General features: G+C 52.5%; 1 protein-coding gene across 1 annotated transcript in view; it reads left to right on the top strand.

Moving 5' to 3' along the window:
• The window catches only part of CDH22 (cadherin 22), a 66,222-nt gene that overhangs the window by 5,742 nt on the left and 36,856 nt on the right, over positions 1-23,624 (top strand). Inside the window, exons 2-3 of the mRNA XM_040637847.1 lie at positions 2,376-2,670; positions 15,715-15,834. Coding sequence (XP_040493781.1) covers positions 2,376-2,670; positions 15,715-15,834 — 415 coding nt within the window. The remainder of the gene's footprint in view (positions 1-2,375; positions 2,671-15,714; positions 15,835-23,624) is intronic.

Below are 23,624 nucleotides of genomic sequence, written 5' to 3'. Positions count from 1 at the left end.
GGAGTCAAACAGACGTAGGCCCAGCTCAGTGTCATCACCTGGGAAAGGGGATAACTCGACGTGTGCTCCGACATTAAATTAGATTTCTGCAGAGGCCTGCAACACACCTGGCACGTGGTAGGCTCTCCATAAACAAGAGCACCGTCCTCCAGCCTCCACTCACAGCTGAGAGTCTTGGGAAAAGTCCTTCTGGGGGTAGAGACGCAGGCACACCCTCTTCATTCTGGAGACAGGACTCGCGGAGGCAGGGCACGCAGCCCCAGCGCAGACCCACAGCTCCGAGCTCTGAGCTCCTGCCTTCCCTCCCCAACCCGGTCAGCCCTGTCTGACTCTGCAGTCCCCAGGGAGTGGCTACTGGGCCACAGCGTGAGCGCTATGTCATCCTTCACGGAAGAAGAACATCGGTGACATCACCGTTGGTTCCACTCTCTCCTCCCCCACTCCTCACTTGTGAGTGATCCCTGTCCGGGGTCTGAGTTCACATGTAAGTAAGGTCTGCAGGGACCCTGATAGAGACCCAGGGGGCAGAAAGGGAAGGCAACAATGGTCTACCCAGCATTAGGTCATTACAAACACGCTCTCATTGAGTCCTCACCGCACCTGTGCCAGGGAGGGCTTGATCTGATTTCTCAGGTGGGAAAACAGGAAGAATGAATCAGCCCATGATCACAACATTAGTGCGTGATGGGATCAGGAGATTGGCCTCCCGAACTCAGCTCTGGGACACAGCAGGTGACTCCCCCTCTCTGCATTCCCATTTTCTCATCTGAGAAATGGGAAGAACAATGTTTCATAGGGCAGAGGTGAAAACGGATAAGATTATCGCTGTTAAGTGTCCCCCCACATGCTGACAGCGTAAGCAGACACCGGTTCTGATTGGAAAGCAGGGTGAGGCGCTGGAGGAGGGGGACAAGTTCACCCTCTCCTATCCCCACATCCCCCCCTGGCCAAGGTGGAGGAAAAGCATAAACAGCAAACAGGAGAGACAGGTCTCCTCATCCCCGGCACTGCCAATGATTCAGGGCTGACGTCCTGAGATAATTTTATTGGGGGCATTAAACTGAGTTATGAGGTTTTTACAATCCAGCCACTTATGAGAAATCTATTAACAGTAACTGGACAGGAAGAAGGCTTCTCAGTGGAGCCCAGAACGGGCATTAATTGGGGCAATCTATAACAGGACGGGGACCCGGGAAGGTTCCACCAGACGCCTCCATTTACTCCCCGCAATTTCTGCTGAGAATCAGCAGACTCGCCAAAAAGAGAGAGATGCCCATTAATCGGCTAATGAAATATGAAAATGTTTATGGGCCATTCAATCTTCCAAATGGCACTTCTATAATCCACCTTTCAGACACAGAGTTCCACCAACAGAATTTATACCCGGGCTCCTCCTGTATGGCAAGGGGTGGGTTTTCATCCCCATTCGTGACTACTTCATTGGCACCTGTTGTCCTGCTGAGTGGGCTGGAGTATGTGGCATCCTGGTCCGAAAGGGGCTTTAGGGATTCTCTCACTCACTCAACATCTCTATGGAAGCTTCGAGTAGAGCAGGGGCCCACCCAAGGTCACCAGCTTCATCAGATGCTTTTCCCTCTGCTTAGAGCTGCCTCGGAAATTTGGGCATAGGAGGATCAGGACCTAGGTGTTTCTATTTGGGAGAACAGTCCTGCTACTGCTTCCTTGCCTTATCTCAGTTCAGTGAGAACAGCCTGGGATTTGGAGCCTGACGGTGCCTGGATTAAAGCCCAGTTATATATAGCTAACATTTAGTAAATAATATAATAGTAATGATAGCTACCATTTATTGGACCCTTATTATGTCTCAGGCAGGGCTGATTTTCAGCCAGTACATACCAGGGTCGTTTTGCCGGTCTTTAAGATAGTGAAAAAGCTCCCCACCTGCGGTAAATGGTCTTTCTCCTCTCCCTCACCCCAGTTCCCTCAGCTCCCCGGACCTCTCCGTGATTCAGCAGCCAGAGGGTCCTGCCTGGCCCCGCCAGGGCCCTGCTGCGGTACAACTCTGTGGCAGTGCCCCTGCCGGGCTGGCTGGTAAATTTTGTGTGTCCCGTGCTGCCAGGCAGGTGCTAGTGCCTTCTGTAGACTTTAAACTTTTTTTTGTAAGAACTCTGAATAGATAAGTACGTGAATTGCTTAGCACAGTGTCTGGCATGGAGTAGGTGTTCCTTCAGTGTGCCTTCCCTTTCCTCCCCGCTCCCTTCACCCCTGTCCCCACCACCTGCCAAACTCAGAGTCTGGGGAGTGGGGTTGGACCCATAACTCAGAGTGGGGTCAGAGACAGCCCTTTGGAAGCTAGAAATGCAAACTCCCTGGCCCCGCCCCAGACCCACTGACCCTCCTCCCTGCCTCCCCAGATCCACTCGGACTCTGACGAGGGTGATGGGGCCATCAAGTACACCATCTCAGGCGAGGGCGCTGGGACCATCTTCCTGATCGATGAGCTGACAGGAGACATCCATGCCATGGAGCGCCTGGACCGCGAGCAGAAAACTTTCTACACACTGCGGGCTCAGGCTCGGGATCGTGCCACCAACCGCCTGCTAGAGCCCGAGTCGGAGTTCATCATCAAGGTGCAGGACATCAACGACAGCGAGCCCCGCTTCCTGCATGGCCCGTACATTGGAAGCGTGGCTGAGCTCTCACCCACAGGTGGGCGGTGGGCTCTGGGGGCACCGGGCTGAGCCAGGGGCTGGGGTGAGGGGGCTCCCAGGTTCCGAGTGAGAGCCTGCTGTGGGGAGTGGCTGATAATCTGGGGAGAGGCAGGAGAGACAGGAACTGCTACCCCAGGCAGGGGGGTACAGGCATGAGCCCAGGTGCCCACACATGCTCAGGCATAGGGATGACACGGTCACAGCGGCACACCTGGACAAAGGCACACACGTGACCTCAGGCACATACATGGACACCATCCCCACATGGACATGGACCTACGTGTGGCCACAGCAACACCCTTGGACGTGGTCACCCCCACAGGCCCAGCCCCACTTATAGGCTCAGCTGCCCACCTGTATGCAGCCCTTGCCCAGAGTTCAGCTCCACACAGACCTCGCACAGCCCTTGGCCACAAGCCCACACGGGCGTTGGCACAACTGAACACGGGCCCGCCTACAGCTGGAAAGAACCAGAGTGAAACACAGCTGGAACGAGGCCCAAGCACATGACCGGACATAGCCTCACACCCGACAGAGCCCTGTACAGCGCCCCTCAGGAAACAGCCCCCCACACAGACGGAGCTTATGCACAGACACGGCCACCTACACAGCCACAGGCCAGAGCCACGAACAGACGTGACCCTCCCGGGGCCAGGCTCCACCAGAGTGTAGCCACACAGGGATGAGCACGGCAACAGAGCCAACAGCATCCAGACAGCTTCGTTCTCTGCCCACAGGAGACCCCAACACCCCAAGACCCAGCCCCCTGGGAACACAGGTTCACAGAGACGGCTGAGCCCCAGACACAGGCCAGCCGCATGTAGCCAGGCATGGCCGCTAGTGTACAGGGGCGCTGGGGACGTGCCGTGATATGGGAAAGCCAGGAGCCCACACACTAGAGCCCCCACGTGCGAGAAGACCTCAAGCGAGGCCACACTCCGAAGCTCACCTTCCCGTAGCGGCGGGACAGTGAGGCGAAAGGTTGGATGAATATGCCTGCTCCCACAGTGGGGCCCACTTAACCCCAGGGCTCCTGGGAGAAGCCGGAGTCATGGGCAGGGGGCACAGCCATCTTCTTCCCCACGGGGTTAGCCCAAGCACCCACACGCCAGGCTAGGCGGAGAGCAGTGGCCCTCAGTCCTAGACACCTCATTCCATCCCTGGCGCACTGTGGTGGAGGGCTCAGGGCTGCCCCTCTCTGGGCCTTCCAGTCCTACTGATGCATGTCAGAGGCGGGGGGGGGGTGGTCTGAGCTCATGGGAGAGGGTGCAGTCAGTCCCCACTTCCCCTCAATCTTGGGCCAAATCTGGCAGATTGGTGGGTAGAGAGCCGGCAGCCAGCGAGGGAGAGGAAGAAGTGGACCAGAAATACGGGTGGGCACAGAGGGATGGTGGGAGGACAGGGAACAGTGAGGGCAGGGATGTGGGTGCAGGCTGGTGCACACGTGCACATACACACACACACACACACAGGTGCACACGTATGCCTGGTGTACATATGCATTCACACACGTGTGTGCACGTACATGGCTAGTCCAATGGCACTTCAAGCCCTGTGCATGCATATGACACGCTCTGTGTTTGAGTGTCTCTGTGTATTCATTTGACAAGTATGCACGAGGACCTACTATGTGCTGGGCACTGGGAACATGGCATTGAAGAGGTAGACAAGTCCCCCTCTCATGGAGGGTACCTTCTGGCTGAGGAAGACAGGCAGTAAGCGAGTAAACAAACAGGTCATTGGGCTGGAAAGACTTCTCTGAGGAGGTGACAGTGAAACGGAGACCTGAGGAAAGTGAAGGGTGGGCCCTGGGGGAAGAGCATTCCCTGCAAAGGCCCCCAGGACAAGTGGAGAGGCGATCAGATTGTGCAGCTCTGGGGACCAGAGTCAGGGCTCTGCCTTTTGTTCGGAGCAAGCTGGGCAGTCAGCGAAGAGCCTTTTTCAGAAGAGTGACATGGTCTGACTTAGTTTCAACAGGATCCCATGCTGTTCTGTGAAGATCAGCTGGTGGCGGGGTTGGGGTGCGGGGCAAGGACAGAAGCAGGGGAGTATACTGTGATTACATGGGCGGGAAAGGATGGTGGCATGGAACAAGGTGGGGCCAGTACGGGTAGTGAGAAGAGGTCGACTTTGGGATATATTTTAAAAGTAGAGCCAAAACCATTTGCTAATGGATGGGATGTGGGGTGTGAGAGAAAGACATTTCAGGGGTGACTACCGAGGTGTTGACTTGGACAATTAAATAGATGGGATTTCCATTTGCTGAGATGGGAGGAGCAGTGGGAGAAGCCGATCTCGGGGACGGAGGGAAATTGGGAGTTTGGTTTCAGTCGTGCTGAAGTTGGAAGTACTTATTAGACAGCCTTGCAAAAGGCACTTCCCTATACAGGTTCAGTGGAGAGATCATCGGAAGTTGTCAGTAGCAAAGACCCATGGACTTTCAGGGCCTAATGATTACTTAGAAATCAATTTTGCAAATGGGGAAACCGAGGCTCAGAGGGGTGGTGATGTGTCCAAGGTCACACAGCAAGTCAGGGGCAGCTCAAGCCCCTGAGGTTCCCCTGTCCAGCAGCCTCTACTCACCGACTCAAACCTTGGCCCTGTCTCTGTTCATCCCAAATGGACCTGCACATTTCCACATGGAAAAGGCCAGAAAGGTGACACGAGGTGAGGCTGGAGAAGGAAGCAAGAGCCATACTCGAGGACTTGAGGGAATCATGGAACCTGGGAAAAACTTAAGCAAGGGAGCCATGTGGGCAGACATGCATTTTAGAGAGCTCCCTCTACTACAGTTTGGAGAACAGGTGGGGACAGGGGACTCCAGAGGGAGCCATCCACCGGGTGCTCATCCATCACTTCACTCCCACTTCAACCCTGAGAGGTGGTGGGACTGATGGTGGCATCCCCATGGAACACATGGGAACACTAAGGCTCAGAGGGGAGAAAATGTGCCCACCGTCACATAGCAAGTCAGTGACTGAGCAAGTCAAGGCTTGGCTCCAAGACTGTTGGAGTGGCAAGAGTCCTTGCGTCACACTTGGGGGAACTGAGGCCAAGAGAAGGGCAAGGACACATTCAAGGTCACCCAGATTGTAGGAGGCAGAGCCAGCCCCCAAGTTCATGAGAATCAATCAGCCTGAGGAGCCCCTGCCCTGCCTCACCTTCCCCTCCCAGCCCACTGACTCTGACATTCAGCTCAGAAAGAGTCAGGCATTGGATTCAACTTGGACAAGCCAAAGAACCCAGGAGGGGGAGGGAGGAAGCAGAAATTAAATGAGTTTATTTCATTTAAGCAACTTTTTGAAGAGAAAGCAAATCTGACACCGGGGTGCTCGTGGAGACTCCAGGCAGCTTTGAAAATCGGTCACAATTACCAAGTCTCCTGATCTGGGCTGAGGAGGGTGGGGCCGACACGAGGCACTGGGGTCTGCGCAGCTTTGGAGATCAGAGGGAGCAGGGACACAGCTTGGGGCATGAAAGGCAGCAGTGCTCGCAAATTAAACCACTCACAGCTTTAAAAGGAAGGGAAGTGTGCCGGGGGCTTCCGATGAGCCACGCTTCTGAGGAGGGGCGCGCCAGCCCAGCTGAGCCTAATGCAGCCAAGCAGGTCCCGCAGCTGCCAGTCAGGAGGCCTGGCTCCCCACACGACCTTGGGCGAGTCCCTGCCTCTCTCTGGGCACCAAGTTCCCTTCGAAATATTGAAGGGGTTCATTCATGCAACAGATGTTTATTGAGTGTGTACTCTGTGCCAGGCACTGTTCCAGGCACTGGGGATTCTTAGGAAGCCTAGGTACAGAGCTGGGAGACAGGCGGGAAAGAAAGAAACAAGCCAATAAATTGCAGGCCCTGTGGTGTAAGTGCTGTGAAACCAAGGGAATTTGGCATTTTATTGGGGGAGTGCTATTTTACATAGAGGAGTCAGGAAGGGCCTTTCTTTACAAAAAAGGGACATTGGAACAAAGATCTGAAGGAACCAAGGAGCTATGTGAAACAGTGGTTTTCATACTTTATTGTGCATCCACATTACTGGGAGGGCTTGTTAAAATACAGATTGATGCCCCTTTCCCCCCGGGGTTTCTGATTCAGCATGTCTGGCTATTAGAAATGTTTGCATTTTTAATTAATTCCATGGTGATGCTGCTGTTGCTGGCTCCACACTTGGAGAATCACTAAGCTGGAGGAAGAATGTACAGGCAGCGGAAACAGCAAGTGCAAAGGTCCTGAGGCATAGTGTGTTTGTCACGTGTTAGGAATAACAAGGGGTCAGTGTCAGTGAAGAGAGGAGTAAGTGGGGGCGCCTGGGTGGCGCAGTCGTTAAGCGTCTGCCTTCGGCTCAGGGCGTGATCCCAGCGTTCTGGGATCGAGCCCCACATCGGGCTCCTCCGCTAGGAGCCTGCTTCTTCCTCTCCCACTCCTCCTGCCTGTGTTCCCTCTCTCACTGGCTGTCTCTCTCTGTCAAATAAATAAATAAAATCTTTAAAAAAAAAAAAAGAGAGGAGTAAGTGAGGTGGGGAGAGTGTCCAATGAGATCGAAAGAGGTACTGGAAACTGGATCACGGATCTTGTAGCCATTGAAAGGATTTCGGTTGTACTCTGAGTGAGATTCAGAGTCAATGAGTGATGTGATCCAACTTATACTTTTAAAGGCTGACTAGTTGGCCACCATGTTGAAAATGGACTATAAGGGACAAGGTTGGAAGTAGGGAGATCAGTGAGGAGGCAGCTGCAATCGTGTGGGCAAAAGGTGATGCTGACTCAGACGAGTGTAGGAGGTGAGAAGGTGTGGTATTCTGGATGTTTGTTGAAGGTAGAGCCAACTGGGCTTGTGAGGGACTGGATATGGCTAGTAAGAGAGAGACAAGGCAAGGATGATGTTGATGTGTGTGGCCTGAGCAGCTGGATGGATGGAGCTGCCGAGATGGGGAATGCTCCAGGAAGAGCAAGATGACAGCACAAAATTAAGACTCTTGGGCATGTTAAGATTGAGATGTCTACTAGAAATCCAAGTGGAGTTGTCAAGGGGGCAGTTGGGTCTCTGAGTCTGGAGGTCAGGAGCACGATCAGGGTCAGAGATACAATTTTGAAAGTCATCAGCAGAGAGAAGGAACTTAAAGCTGAGGGCTAGATGAAACCAACAAGAGAGTGGGTTTTGAGAAAAGAGAGTTAGACTAGACAATCTCTACTAAGAGAGATTGCTGGGGGCACCAGACCCCTTCCCACCAGTGTCGCAACCTGACCAGTGGACAGCAAGATTTCACAGGGTTTTCCTGCCCAGTTCAAGTCTACCTACTTATTAATGCCAACTATGTATAAGACGATGTGCTTGGCACTGTTGAGGATACAGAAATGAGAAGTTCCATCCAACACACATCTATTAGCCACTGCTTTATTCCGGGCACTGCAGGGGATGTAAAGATAAGTAATTGAATTAAATCCACAAATGTTTATTAGCACCCATTATGTACAAGGCCTCCAGTGTACTTGGCTCTGTAGGGGTTGCAAAGATGAGTCACCTAACTTAGCAAACATTTATTAGCACCTACTTTATATATATATATAGCCCCAAGGGGAGAGAAAAATAAGCAGTTGCTTTCAAATCAATAAACATGTATTAGTGCCTACTGTGTACATGGCACTTTGCTAGGTATGTAGGGGATGCAAAGATGAGCAAGACACTCCCCAGACCTCAAAGTGGTGGCAGATCAGTTTCACCTCTGGGGCCAACTCTGGTCAATTGGTAGTGACTGTAAGGGTTGTGTTGAGAAGGAGTCTGAGGCCCCCCATTCAAGGTCAGGAGAAAACGCCGCAATCGATTAGTGATGTCTGCTGCGAGCAAAGGCAAGAGAATGGGGTGGTTTATTTGGCATAGGACTAGCATTGTTGGACCATGGGATTGGGGCTCAATGGGCCATGGAAATGGGCAGGGGTTCTGCCAGAGCGGGGTTCCCATGTATTCCAGTTCCTCTGTGAGCAGTGTCTTTAACAGACAGAAAAGGGCTGTTTTGTAGTACAGTCTGCACTTCTTGGGACATTTACTAAATAACAGCTGTCAGCCAACACTGCTTTCACAGAGCTATTTCCCTTTATTCTCAACAATCCTGGGGAATAAGCAGGGCAGGTATTACTGTCCTCATTTAACCAATGAGGAAATAAATGCAGAGGGAGATAAAGTAACTTGCCTGAGTTTCCAGAGCTGGACCCAGAAGCCAGAAGCAGAACCCAAGCCCCTTGCCTTGGCTTGTGTGGGCCACAGCCATGCACAGGGACTTGATACCTTGCAAAGCACTTTCATATCCCTGATCTCATTTCATCACCCTGGGAGCTCTCCGATAGTGTTAACATGCCCATTTTATAGCTGGAGAAACTGAGGCTCACGAGGGGAAGAGGATAAAATTGGAAGAGCACACTATCTGATTGCTGAATCCAGTGCTTGGCGGGGGGCGGGGCAGGGAGGAAAGGAGGAAGGCAGGAGGCAGTGTGTTCCCCAAGGGTCTCATTCGGGGAGGGCAGCAACAAGCTGGGAGCCTCTGATTGTCCTGTCTGCAGCCAGAGAGAGTGTGGCTCAGCAGCCCTCAGGCCCAAGCCAGGAATCAATTGCTGGCCTCTGCAGAGACAACTTCTAAAGATGTTTTTAATTAAAGTCCAGGAAGATCTATATGTGCAATATCTCCTTGCCTAGCAACGGCACTGGCTCTCACCATCCAGATCAGGGAGAACAGGACAGGAGATTTCTGGTGGGGAGAGGTGGCAAGGCGGAGCAGAGGCCCTGGCCCTCAGGAGTTATCCCCGTGGCCCAGGGAACCTGAACAGTGAAGAGTGGATCCATGCCTTTCTTTGTCGTTTCCATCAACAAATTATTCAACAAACACGAGCAACTTCTCTAAGCCAGGCCCTGTGTCTACATGGCAGTGGGTACAAAGGTGACAAAGCCACCATCCAGCCCTCAAGGGGCTAGCACACAGTGGGTGCTCTGCAGATGTTGGGTGACTGAATGGAACCGAATTATAAGCAAAAAATGTTTGCTTTCTGCAACAGGCAGAGGGATGCTATTGCAGATACTTACAATGTTGCTGTCCCAAACAAACAAGGTGACCAGACTCCTTACTAGAGGGTCCCATTTAAGTGTGAAAAGGACAGAAGAGCATAAAGGTCTCAAATTGGGATGGTAGGAGAATCCTCTCTCTCAGAGGGACAGATTAGATCCCCACACACATTCATGGGTGAGTCCATGGCTGGGATCTATGAGGAGAAAGGGAGGGGACAGTGTCCCAGAGGTCACTGGAGACTCTGGAGAAGTGTGTTGGCAACATAGGGCACCCTTATCCCATTGAGCCAAAATTGCTTCTTCTCTTTGTCCCCCTCCCACTCTCTCCCACTCTCCTCTTGCTTAATATGTATCTCTGCCTGTCTCTGTTTCTATATAAGTCTACTTTCTGACTTTATCTCTGAATTTCTACCTCTTTCTGTCGCATTCCGTGTTCCACTTTCTCCCTGTCTCTATGTATCTCTGCCTCTCTGATGCTCATCTCTCTGTCTCCGTCCTAATTTTTTCCCGTCTGTCTGGGTATCTGTTTGCCCACTTTCTCCCTGCCCATCTCTCTGAATCTCTGTCCCTCTGTCCCTTGTCTCTCTGTCTCTGACCCACTTTCTAGCCCCATCTCTTAGTGCCACCTTCTCTGTCACTTGTCTCTGGGTCTGCCTCCCTCCCCTCCTTCCCAGTAACCCCCCCCCACCTCTGCAGCCACGTTCCTGCTTTTCCTGCATATCATTAGGCTGCCCTGGCTGGGCGGCCGGAAGCTGTAGAGGCCAGCCCAGTGAGCCAGCATTTTAAGTGATGATCAAAGAGGGAGTTGGGGGGGAGAGTTTGAGAAGGGGTTTGTTTCCCGTGTAATCTGAACGTTCCCAGGGACTCGACAAGTGGTTTTTAATTTTTAATAGAAAGCATTCCGCGCAGTTCTGGCAGCAGCAGGGGGTGGGACTCATTTTTTATAAATGTTTGAGAAGCTAAATGTGAGCTGAGGGTTTCCCCAGGCCCAGCAGGGCAGCAAAGGGAGGTAGGGAAGAGGCACGGATGGTAATAATTACAAACATCTTCATAATAATGACACTTGGTCACCTCATTTGAAGACTCTGTTCTTTTCCAAAGTGCTTCATCTCTTTCAACTCATTAAAGGGCCTCCCTCCTCCAGGGAGGCCAGGAAGATGTAGTGTTATCTCCATTTTACAGAAGGGGCACTAAGGCCCAGTCAGGTCAGTTTTCACACAGCCACACAGCCCAGGAGAGCGCCAGTATGACTTCAGTCCTGGAACTCCCCTCCGCACAGCACTGTCTCCTCCCTGAGCCAACAGGGGCTCCTCCTGGGGGCTCTGCAGCCCAAGTCTGGGTAGCAGTTGGACCTCACAGATAGCAAAGATAAGAGACAAGAAAGGAAAGAATTCTGGCTGGGGAGCCAGGCCATGGGTTCCAATTCTGACTCCATGACAAACCATGTCAGAGCCACCCAGATAAACCAGAGATGAGGGGTGGGCCTGCCCCCCTCCTGATACCGGTGCCCAGGCATCTCCTACTCCAGGCCGAGGGCACAGCCCCAGAGACCTTCTGACCATGCAGAGAGACAAGAGAGGAATAAACTACTGAGCACTGCTACATGCCCAGCTTTACTGGCCATGTAAATCCATCATTTCTAGTCCTCAGGGCATCCCTGGGAGGCAGAGGGGCCCCCTCTAGACTAAAGGTGAGGAAAGAGGTCAAACAGAGAGAAAGATTTGACCAAGGGCACAGCGTGAAGAACCGGTGGAATCTGAACCCAAGACTCTCTGATGCCAAAGCCCACCCAGTCTCATCTCCTGGCAGGAGAGACTGACATCTCATGCTGATTTTGCCTGGGAGGAGCACTGCTGACTTGGTGGCATGTGTCGTCCTTGCTTCTTCCTTCCTGGTGTCGGTCTCAGTACATGCACAGTGAGTCCAGGAAGGTCACATGCTGGCTGCATAGACTTGGGTTGCGATCTTTCCTTTCCACTTACTAATGATAGAACCTGGGGAAAGTCACTGAGCAGAGGCTCAATGACTCAGTTTCCTCATCAGTTCAGTCAGGGGCTTGGTCAGTTCTTAGCCTGGGATGCACTTTAGAATCACTGTGGGAGCTTTTAAAAATACCTTTGCCTGTGTTCCACCCCAGGAGAGTCCTACTGAATTGGTCTGGGGTGGGGGTCAGCATCAATTTAATTTAAAACTCCTGAGAGATTCTAATGTGCAACCAGGGTAAGAAGCACTGGTTTCTGTGATCTCTGAGGACCAGCCTTTCCACATCTAACATTCCACGTGGAACCCTGCTCTGAGATCCTGTTTACCCAAGAATCATTTGGGCAACACTTCCTATGCTGCCTGAATAGAGGCCCTTAACCCCACGTGGCTGAAGAGCTGGCTGGCAGCACCACGGACAGCGACCAGCTCACCCTAGCCAATCCCAGCCCTGCTTCTGGAAGTCTGAGTTTGAACCAGCTGTGATGGGGAGAATCCTGAATGCAGTTCCTCACCATTCCCCTGCTTTCTCTGACTCTTCCCTCTCTTACTTGCCCATCCCCGTCTACTCCTATTGATTCCCCTCCTCCTACTTTATAAGGCCAGGCACATGTGGGTTTTGACATCAGATCGACCTAGGTTTGAATCCTGCCTCTCCTATTTCCTTGCCAGGTGAACTTGACCAGGTACTATTCTCAGTTTTGAACGTGGAGAACTATTTGAGTTCTCACAATGATCCTGAGAATTTGGCAATAATATTACCCTCATTTCACAAATGAGGAAACTGAGGCACAAAGGGCTTCATTACTTAACTTCACTCAGCCTCATTTCTTCATCTGTAAAGTGGAAATCTCAATAAAGCTTACTTTAAGCTTATTTTATAAATTCCATGAGAGAACATACATAAAGGGCTTCTCATAGGATCTAGCACAAAGTAGTTATTCAGTAAACATAATCTATCATGATCATCGATTAATGATATGTAATGGGTTTCATCATTATTTATTATTAATTCACATTTTCACCCTTCACTGTGCATAGCAGTTTCCTCGTCTGTAAAATGGGAATGATGCAAGATTGTACTGTGTTGGTTCGTATCAGCTCACAATAGGCAAATATTGATTTTCTGTTTTGTGAGCCACTTGATATCACATTGGTAGCCTGAAAATGGCCATGGTGAGAGTCTCTACACCATAGAAATAAAAAAACACTACAAGGCAGGGCATTCCTCCCCATGCCTCTAGTCCTCGGAGCCTATGGTTAAACATTTACCAGCATACAACTGCATCTACATCACAGAGTTGACCTGAGGACTAAAGGAGGGAGTGGATGTGATGGTCATTATAAAATACGGAACTACTGAATGGAGGGGGGTGACCCTGAGGTGGTCCCGTAGCAGCCACAAGCACAGCACCCTTTTATCTGCCCATTCTGGGGAGCTGCTGACTTGTGAAGAAGGTAGGAGGGAGTCTGGAGCCTGGGGAGCCAGTGGTGAATCACTGACCCTTCACCAGCCCCATGTGTCGGCATTAACTGTAATGGCTGCAATAAAGAATCCCGGATTGGGGAAATGATTCCATCATCCCCGCAGGAGTCCCTGGGATGCAGCCAGGGAGAGGGAGAGGGAGAGAGGGAGAGAGAGAGAGAAAGATCAGCCATTACCCTGGGGAGTCACTCAGCCCGATATTTTGCCTTGCCCAAGGGGTGGGGGGAACAAGCAGAGGGGAGTGACAGGGAGACCCTCTCTCATAACAGTTACAACAGCACTATTTATTGAGCACCAACCATGAGCCTGATGCTTTATGTATCTTCTCCCTTCTCAGTATGTCTGTGAGGGAGGCAAGATTGTGCTATTGTATACCGGCATGCCATGCCTCCCGAGACAACAACCTGCATTTTGAGTTCTTAGCATGGGCTGGGTACTGTCCGTGGTGCTGAACATGGAAGTCTGTTTGAATTCTCAAAACAATCCCAGGAGTTTAGTAGTACTATCATTTTCATTTCACAAATGAGAAAATTGAGGCACAAGGGGGTTTGTGACATGCTCAAGGTCAAACTGCTAGTAAGTGGCAGAGTCATCACTGATTGTGATTCAGTACACTGGGCCACCATCCCCAGAGCCACTCTGCCTGTGCTGACTCTGTCACGCAGGAGGGCTTTGACTTTAGAGTCTCTTGGGTTCAAATTCCACCACTCCGTCTCTCGGTGGTCTTGGTCAAGTCTTTCTACCTGTTTGACCTGTTTCCTCACCTGTAACTTAGAGGGGCCCACTCTGCCTCTCAGAAATACTATGAGGATTAGAGATGATGAATTTAAGTGCTTGGTGAAGGGGGACATGCAGTGGGTGCCAGTAGGAGTTTATTCCTTTCTCTTCTCTCTGTATAATAGGTGGCACCTAGAGTTATGTCCCTGGCCCTGAGTAAGAGACCCTGGGCACCAAGCATCGAGAGGGAGGGGGTTTGCTCAAATTCCTTCCCTAGCTTCTCTGGGCAACCCTGACATGGTTGACATGGAGCAGGAGCTGCCAAGGAGAGGCGCATTGCAGGGCCGTTTTAGGAGGCTTAGGCTGGGAGGGGGGACATGGAGAGTGAAATGAGAAATGCAAAAGAGTGAAAAATAAATACATGTGTCTGTCTGGAATGATCGAGGGCCCCAGGCTGGAGGCGGAAGAGGCGGGCGGCAGGCTGGGCTTAGCAGAATTGCTGCAGTAGCACTTCCAGAGCCTCACTCATTAGCCACGCCGTGAATGGGCCTTACTTCCCAGCATGCAGCCCTCCTGGCCTGGAGAGTCCAACCCAGCCCCAGGAAGTCTCCACCCAGAACCTCAGCAGGTCTGGACCCCATCCCCACACCAGCAGGGCATTCAAAGAAGGCATCACCTTGAGGTGACATCTGGGTCTCATCCCCTTGGGTCATATCCTGAGCCCCCAAGACTCCCTCTTGGGTCTTCTACCTCACCCCCTCCCTTCTGGAAAGGTTCAGATGGACCCGAAGGCTTTGCCACCTCTCCATCCAACCCTCCCCCACCCTGCCCTCACCCCCATCCTGTCCAGCCTCACGTCCCAAGCCCTGATTTCGTCAAATTGAACATGATGTCAAATTAGAGCCATCTCTGGGACAGGCCGAGAGAAGCTCCCAGTTTAATGAGGCAGCGTCGAAAATCAATAACTTAATTGCCGCTGTTTGATGGACTTTTATCCAATTTATACTCTCCCCAGCAGCCTACGTGCAGAGCGTGCAGAGCTTGTGGAGAAGTGTGTGTGTGTGTGTGTGTGTGTGTGTGTGTGTCTGGGGGCAGGGACTGTCTGGGTACCCAGGGGGAGGGGCGAGGAGGGCACCAGGACCCACAGCCAACTATTTCCCGAGGGGAAAGCTGGGTCTTGCCATCCTCCTGCCCCAGATCCAAAAGACACTGGCCTCTGAGCCCCAGTGAACTTGGTTATCTTTCTGGGCTGCCCAACCCCCATCCTGTGGGGGGGTGAAGGAGGGAGGGAAGAGAGGCAGAATTCCCTTGAGAAATCAGGAGGCGCTGGGATAGGTAGAAAGACCCCTGCTTTGGGAGTCAGGTGCCTGTTTTCCAGTCCTGGCTCTAACTCTGACCATGACGACTTAACTGGTGAAGAGGATCATCGCCACTGCCCGCTGAGACTGGGCCCCATCTGCACTGAGAATTTAAAGTGCATTCCCTTAACCTCAAGAACCAAGGACCAGGATTATCCCCCATTTGCTGCAGAGGAAATAGATTCAGAGAGGCTACCTTCCCTAGTCAGATCCTACAGCTGGGAGCCACCAAAGGGAGATTTGAACCCAGATCTGACTCCATAGTCACGCTTGTGCCATAGGAAGGCCTCAGATCAGGAAGCGGGTTGGGAGTCGGTGTGGGGATGGGGACTGTGAAGGGACTAGCTTCCAGGACCTCCAGCTTGGAGCTCCTCCCCCCTTGGAGCTTCCCTGGGATGGGGAGGACAAGCACAGCAGCCCCAGGTGACCCCGTCTCGCTTGGTTCCCCGGGCCCAGGCACGTCGGTGATGCAGGTGATGGCCTCGGATGCGGATGACCCCACGTACGGCAGCAGCGCTCGGCTGGTGTACAGCGTGCTGGATGGCGAGCACCACTTCACGGTGGATCCCAAGACCGGTGAGGGGCGGGGCCGGGGTGGAGGGGCGGGGCCTGGACAGGACGGGAGAGGGCAAGGAGGGCCGGGGGAGGGTGAGGGTAGGACGCGACAGGGAGGCGTCTAGCCTCTTCCAGGATTGCAGAGAGGGAGGGGCGGCCAGGCAGAAAAAGGGAAGGGCTGAGAAACAGAAAAGGATGGGGTGGGAGTTGCCTGCAATACTAGCAGAGAAACAAAATGCAGGATGCCTCCACCATGGGTGCCCTGAAGGGACTTCAGAGGTCCCAACTAAGCAGCCCTCTTGTCCTTGGAGCTTAACCGAACCAAATGTGTCTGCAGCCCTTAGGGGTCAGCTGGTGAAGGGCACCTTTTCAGTAGTTGTGAAAGCTCCGTTCAAAGGGCAGTCGTTAAGGATCTGATGGAAAGAGATGGAAACCATTACGGAAGAATGGCTCCTTGGCTTCTTTTCCCTCCCCCAACGCCACCGAACACAGTCCCCACTTCACTTTCTCTGAAGTTAGAACCTGATTAGGTCTCTGAGGGGCCCTGCCTGAGGCGAAGGGAGGGCGGAGCCGGAGACTGAGGCTCAGAGAAGTGAAGTGCCTCACGGAGGTTGCACAGCTGGGCGTGCCTGCCGATGCCACTGGCCGGTATTCTCCTGGTCCCTGCGATGGGAGGGGCAGGGCAGGAGTGAGGGCTCGAGGGAGACCTCACACCATAGAATGTTTATCAGATGCCATCATGAGGTTTACAGTCCCGGTGGGGGCCAGGGCCATAGGCATATGCAGGGGCCATTAGGATGCAAGGTTCTGGGAGGTGGAAGCAGCTGATCTCCAAAGGATAAGAAGGTGTTGGCCCGACCAGGATTCAGAGACAGGCATTCCAGGCAGAGGGCACGGTGCAGGCAAAACTAGGAGGGAAAGAACAGCCTGAGGCCTGAGGGGAATTGTAAGCAACTCAGGACTTGGGATGCAGGCGGGCTGAGATGGGATGCGGGCTGGCTGGCAGGGGCCTGACTGGGCCCGGTAGAAGCGAGGTTTAAGACCTTGGATTTTATTCTAAGGGTAATGGGGATAAAGGGTAATTCTAAGTGTTATTATTCTAAGGGTAATGGTGTGTCTGTGATCTGGGTTTTGGGTTTTTGTTTGTGTGTTTGATTTGTTGGGGTGGGGGATTGAGGATTTCAGGTTATGAGCAGTTCTGATTGTATTATCTTACACATAATATCTTTGTCATTTTTTTTCTCCTTGCAAAAGTAATACATTTTAGGAAACATTCAAATATTAAAGAAAAGAAAGGAAGGACAGGAGGGAGGGAGGGAGGAAAGAAAGAAAGAAAGAAAGAAAGAAAGAAAGAAAGAAAGAAAGAAAGAGGAAGAAAGAAAGAAAAAGAAAGAAAGAAAGAAAAGTGCTTCCCACCCTCATCCTCTAATTGCCGCCCCAAAGGTAGCCACTTGGTGTATATATCCTATGAGATCTTGGACTCACTCACTTGAAAAATATTAAGTTTTTAAAAAATAGATAACACATTTCAAGGTTCAAAATTTAAAAAGAAGTCCAAACAGATATTTAGTGGAAATTCTTCACCCCTTCCTGTCCCCCAGCCACCCAGTCTGGGTCCCCAAGGCAACCAATGTAATTTTCTTGGGTATCTTTCCAGAGCTATTCTATGCATGTACAAGAAAATAGGTACATGTATTTGTTTTATTTTTTTTCACACAAATGGTAGCTATAAACACACACTCTACACACTGCTTGCCTTTTTCACTTAACAATACATCTTGAAGATTATTCTATATCAGTACATAAAGAGCTTCCTCGTTCTTTTATTTAACAGCTGTTGTGGATACACTAAAATTTATTTCACCAGTCCCCTATTGATGGACACTTACGCTGTTTCCAATCTTTTGCTACAATGAACAATGCTACAGTGAATAACCTCATACATATATCATTTTGTGCTTTTGTGAGTATATCTGCAGGATAATTTTCGGGAAGTGGAAAAGCTGGGTCAAAGAGCACATGCATTTGGAATCTGGATAGATAATGTCGAAATGTACCAGATTACACTCCCGAGAGCCACACAGGAAGGCGCCTGTTTCCCCTCCTCCTCACCAACACTCGGGGTTCATTGATGACTTTTAGGCAGGGAAGTGACATGCTCAGGTTTTCATTTTAACAAGATCCCTCGGGCTGCTCTCTATAGCATGGCTCAGAGGCAGGAATTGAATTCAGGGAGACTCGGTAGCCTGGGGTGCCCAGCAGAGAGCCTCAAAGGACAAACACCAAGGCCTGCACCTTTCCCTGGCCCCCACCCAGACTCCTTAACCTGCTCCATCCAGTTAGAAGCCGGAGATAACACGGGCTTGGTGGCGAGGGTTAGTTGAGATGCTGAAGAGGGAGAATGAGGGATGACAGTGAGATCCTGCCAGCGGCAAACCTTGGGGACCTGGGTGAAGGTAGGGAACTAGATTGAGGGAACAATCTGGGGGTTCCCAACTTTGGCGCCTGAGATAGGAGGGTCCACCATCTACGGGAACAAAAGGAGGAGTGTCGATTAAGAAAACTAGGAGCAGAAGAATTAGTGAATGTGCCCTGGGATCTGGTGCAGAGCTAATTCATTCCATTTTAGCCAAAGCAACTTTAAGAGGAGAGAGGAGGAGGAAAGAAACATCTAGAACATCTAGAAGGCCGTCTGAAATATGGGCCCGGAGCTCTCTGAATAGCTGGGGCTCTTTAAGCTTTGGTTTCCCATGTGCACAAGAAGGATAATAATTCCCATCTCACGTGACTATCGTGAGGATCCAACGGAAGAGTTCCTTCCTTCATTTGACAACTCTTTAGCGAGTGCCTGCTATATGCCTGGCTCTGTTCTAGGCTCTAAGGGTGTGGCAGGAGGCACATCAAAGACCCTATCCTCCTGGAGCTTTAATTCAAGTAGGGAATACAGAAAATAAGTCTACCCATGTATAGCATAATGTCAAGTTGCAACGAGTGCTAGGAAGACACAGAAAGCAAGGTAAGGGGATAGACTTTGATGAAGAAATCAGGATGGCCCTTTCTGGGCAGGTGACCTGGGGCAGAGTCGTGAATGAAGGGAGGGTATGAGCCCCTCAGTATCTAGGAAGGAACGTGCAGGCCAGGGGAAGAGTGAGGGTGTGACGTGCTCGGCACAATCCCCGGTACCTCCTGGCAAGCCAAGGGGCTGCTGTGGCTACCGAAGCCTTCCTTCGTTCAGCCGAAGGAGGGGGCCCTTCGAGTTGATTCCCCTTCCAGAAAGGGAAGAAGAGACAGAAGTAAGGAGGGGCCAGGACTGAGTCTGGGAGATGGCAGGGGTGAGCAGATGGAGAACCAGACTCCAAGAGAGTGAGGAGGACAGCCAGGTTCTCAGAAAGAGCATCCCCCGCTGCAGGGAGTCAGGAAGAGGGTGGCAAGTGGGAGGCCGTGGAGAGCCCAGGAGGGCAGGAACAGCTCCCGAGAGGCCAGCGAGTGGGCACCAGGCAAGGCAGGTGAAGCAGCACAAATGAGGTCCTTGTCCTAGGGTCCTCCACGTTCTCAGTCTGAGAGGGTCTTTGCTGACATCTCCCAGGAAGGCCCAGATTTTCCCTCCCCTTGCCTTCAGCCCCACCGCAGGAGCCGCCCTGGTGCCATTCCCAGCCCAGCTCCATTTCCCCAGCCAGGAATATTCCGCTGATGCGGGTCTATATTTAGCAGCTGGTGCGAGGTACAGTCTGTTCTCGCTGTGCAGATAGCAGGGAGCAGAGCCGGAACCGGCCCTGAGAGGAAGGTGTGAGGGAGAGGAGGAGGCGGGGCTCCCTGGGGCCAAGTGCCAGAGGAGGAATTAACTTGTGTGCTTTAAAGGCCAGGCCTGCCAGCAAGCCCCCCACAGGGGTGACAGGGATGGCATTTGCGGGCTAATGAGGCATCGCTTGGGCTCCGGGGCCCCTTCTGCAGAATTTGGAGGGGACAGCGGGGGTGGCGAGGACAACAGCTGGAACGGGGGAGGGGGGGTGATGAGTGAGGACAAGGCTGCAGGGAGCTGTGGCCAGGTTCTAATTTTCAGCCCCCGCCCACCACCACCCCTGCAAGACTAGAAAGATGCTCTCAGAGACTCCAAGTTCTCTGCTGAAAATTCTCAACTGGGCCAGAGATGTCTGTTTTCCTGAGATGAATGAAACAAACCTTTGCTGAGTACCTTCTAAGCCAGATCCTGGGGTCAGGATGATAAACTAAGATCTGGTTTCTGCCCCCACTGGGTTTTTGTTCCAACTTTTTCTCCTCCAGAGAGGCCAGAAACAAACAATGACACCCAGCCTGTGAGAGGGGAGACAGGGTCTGTGGCAGTAGGTCAGGCAGTCCAAGTGTTTATTAATCACCTACTATGTACCAGACCCTATAGGTAAGATAAGGAGAAGGCTAGTAGGACTCTTTGCCATCCTGGAACTTATTGATCAGGTACCCAATCCAGGACTTAGGGCAGTGAGGGGGGATCATGATGGAATCCCCCAAATGGGAGACCTGCCGCTGGAAACTTTATCTCATTTAATTCTGTTAAAAGCCTTCCAACGGAGTAGCCCCATTTTATAGAATAGGAACTGAGGCTCAGAGGCACTCAACAACTTGCCCAAGGTCAGATAGCATGTAAATAAATGGTGGAAGGAAGACTTGAACCAGTCAGTCTGACCCCAAAGTCCCTCCTTTCTGCACGGCCTCATATCTGACTCGGTGGCCCCTATACATAGTACGTCCTCAGTAAGCGTCTAATAAATGAGTGAAAGAAGCTATTTGCAGGGCCAGAAGGTTTCAAGAACAACTGCATGGGCCGATTTGGGAATTTTTCCCCAGAGCCAGGAGAAAGGCACCAGCCCCCAGGGTGCTCCTCCCAGCGTCAGGAGGTGAAGTAGGGAGCAGAACACAGCAGGTAACGACATATGCCATCAATTCTCCCAACCCTCTAGGTAAAGTGACTTTGCCACTGCTCCCATCAAGAGGTGAAGTCTTGAGGGGTGCCTGGCTGGCTGAGTTGGTAGAGCATGGGACTCTTGCTTTCAAGGTCATGAGTTCGAGCCTTATGTTGGGCATGGAGCCTACTTAGAGAGAGAGAGAGAGAGAGAGAGAGAGAGAGGTGGAGTCTTGAATCTGGGAGCAGAAATGATGTTCTGCCCGAGTCCCACGTTAGGCCTTAAGAGGACTTGCAGCCTTCACTCTTCTCTCCCAAGACCCCATCTAAGGAAACGACCCCAGCCTGTTGAAGACAGGAGACACTCCAGCCGACAGCCAGGACCCCCTGCCAGACCTATGCACCAGGCCACACTGGGCCTTCTGGCTTGCTGAGCCTCTAGTGAAATGTGGCTGCAGGAGTGAGCCCAGGAGAGGAACAGGCTGGAGAACATGATTTCTCCATCAGATATCTACTGCTCTATGACAAACTGCCCCCAAATGCGGTGACTTAAAATAGCAACAGTTTTTTACTTGTCATTATCCTGTGGGTTGGCTGCGCAGTTCTTTGTGCTGGGGTCACTCGTGTGGCGACAGGCAGCTGGCAGATCAACTAGGACAGCTGGCGTGGCTGGCCCCCTCCCTCCGTGTGGCCTGCCGTCTGGGACTTTTTCTCAGCACAGTGGTCTCAGGGCTCCAAGAGGACAGGCCCCAGCACACAAGGGCTCATCAAGCCTCTGCTTTTTGTCACGCTTGCTGATGGCCCATTGGCCAAAGCAAATGCAGGGCCAAGGCCAGAGTCAGCATGAGAGGGGGTGACCCAAGAGTGTGCCTATCAGCGGGTGTGCTCTGTTGGGAGCAGTCGTCATCCCAGGCTGTCACTGGGTGGGATCCCAGGGCTGGGTCTGGAGGCAGCATGGCCTCTGGGTACCCACCTCCTGGTCTCCCAGAGATGGCATCTGATTGTCTACAGGGCTTCGTGACCAGTCGCCAAGTGAACAGAGGCTAGTGTCCCTACTTCCTCTGGAGCTGGAAGTGGCAGGGACAGCCACATGAGCAGGGCCTGCGGGTGTGGACCTCAGCCAGAGCCCTGCTCCAAGCCCTACTCATGAGCTTTCAGTGCACAAGCTCACAGATGCGCAGTGGCCCCAAATTCCAGCAACGCCTCTACTTTCAGGGAGGTCCTGCATGCAAAGCGCATGCACACAGCTTAGCCCGCAGTAAGGGCTCCCCGGGGCGGCTCCCCTCCCCGCCCTTCCGGCTGGTTCACTTAGGGAGCCCCTGTCTCTGGCCTGGTGGCCACTCCATCGTCAGTCTGTCTGTCTGCCCTCTACTTTCCACCCTCCACCATCTTTCCTCCCCCCTTCCCATCCCTGCGCCTCCCTGCTGTCTGGGAGAAGGGCTATTGGCTCTGTCTCTGTTGTTCTCTGCCTTCCTTTCTCCCCTCTGTTCTTTCTCCGGTGCTCTGTTCCTCTCTCTCACTGTCCCCTCCTGAGTGCGCATTTCTCTCTGGCTTGACCACTCCCCTCTCTCCTCTCTTTCCTTGCTCTTTAGGTCTCCCTTGCTTCCTGTTCTCTGTCCAGGGCTGCAAAGCCACAGCTGACAGACCAGCGGAGGCCCGGCCCTAACCTCATCGCCAGAAGGGCACCCCGCTCACAGTCCCAGTGTTGAGGCTGGTCAAGGAGGTCTGGGGTTGGTGGGGAGCACGCTGCTACTGGCAGCTGGTGGGTAGCATTATCCCGCCCAAAACGTCAGTAGTGCCAAGGTTGAGAATTCCTGTTCTGTAGAGAGGTATTGCAGTTGTCCCATTTTCCAGATAAGGAAACTGAGGTTCAGAGGAAGGGATTTGCTCAAGATCACATGGCCAAAAAATTGCAGATCTGGGCTCTTGATTAGGTAGACTACACATTTTCCATTATCTCCATGTGATCCCACAAAAGCAGGGCCACCTCCTACATGCCCTACCCCCAGCCCTCCAGCTCCACATACAAATACACACATACACGCACACACTGCAGCCTCTCCCCTCATTCTGGCGCCTTTATTGGAGTCTGGGGGCTGTTTGGGGACATCAGGAGTCGGAGATTGGGTTTTATGGGGCGCATCATGGGGCTGCTGGTGCATGACTCCACCTGGCGCGCAGGCCCCGGGCACCACCTGTCACCACCTGGTACTCGGCAGGTTGGAGCAAGTGGTGGGGGAGGCTCTCAATGCCTCATCGACTCTCCCCTCCACTTTGGTCTCCCACTGGCAGGGAGACAAGAAGCAAGCCTTCCGCTCGGCAGAATTAATCTTGCGGTCACCCCCATTCCTGCTGGCCCTGCCCCTCTTGCATCAACAGCTTGAGGGGCTGTCTATCAGTGATTAGCTGGTGCCTGGACAGAGAATCTAGGGCTGGGCCTGGGCACGGGGACCCCGAGGGCTGGGGGACGACTCCATCACGGAGAGGGGCGTGTGAAAATAAGAGTGTGCACATGTGTGGGTGTGTATGGGAGCTCGTGTGTTCTTGTGTATATACTACATAAGCGTGTGAGACACACCTAGTGTATGTATACAGGTGAGTGTGACTCCAAAGTGAGTATGCGTGAGCGTGGGTGTGAGTCCAGGGCACCAGGTTAACACGCGCCGAGCTGCTGCTCCGCGCCTGGCTCTGCTGAGGGCCGCTGACCGAGCGATCAAACAGCAGGTGTGAAGGTGCGTTATCTGTGTGAGCACGTGGCTGAGTGTGTGTGAGCGTGTGCGGCGGCTGCCGAGCCTGCGCCTGCACTGTCCCTACACACGTGTCTTCGGCATCCCCTCCTGGACTGGCCTGCACCCAGCCTCTGCCTGCAGAGGGGACTCTGTAGCAGCTGGCAGCTTGCGGGGGGGGGGGGGCA

This window comes from Ursus maritimus, unplaced genomic scaffold, assembly GCF_017311325.1.
Source record: "Ursus maritimus isolate PB19 unplaced genomic scaffold, ASM1731132v1 scaffold_22, whole genome shotgun sequence".
Taxonomy (NCBI): Eukaryota; Metazoa; Chordata; class Mammalia; order Carnivora; family Ursidae; genus Ursus; species Ursus maritimus.
This window is presented reverse-complemented; position numbering and strand designations above follow the sequence as displayed.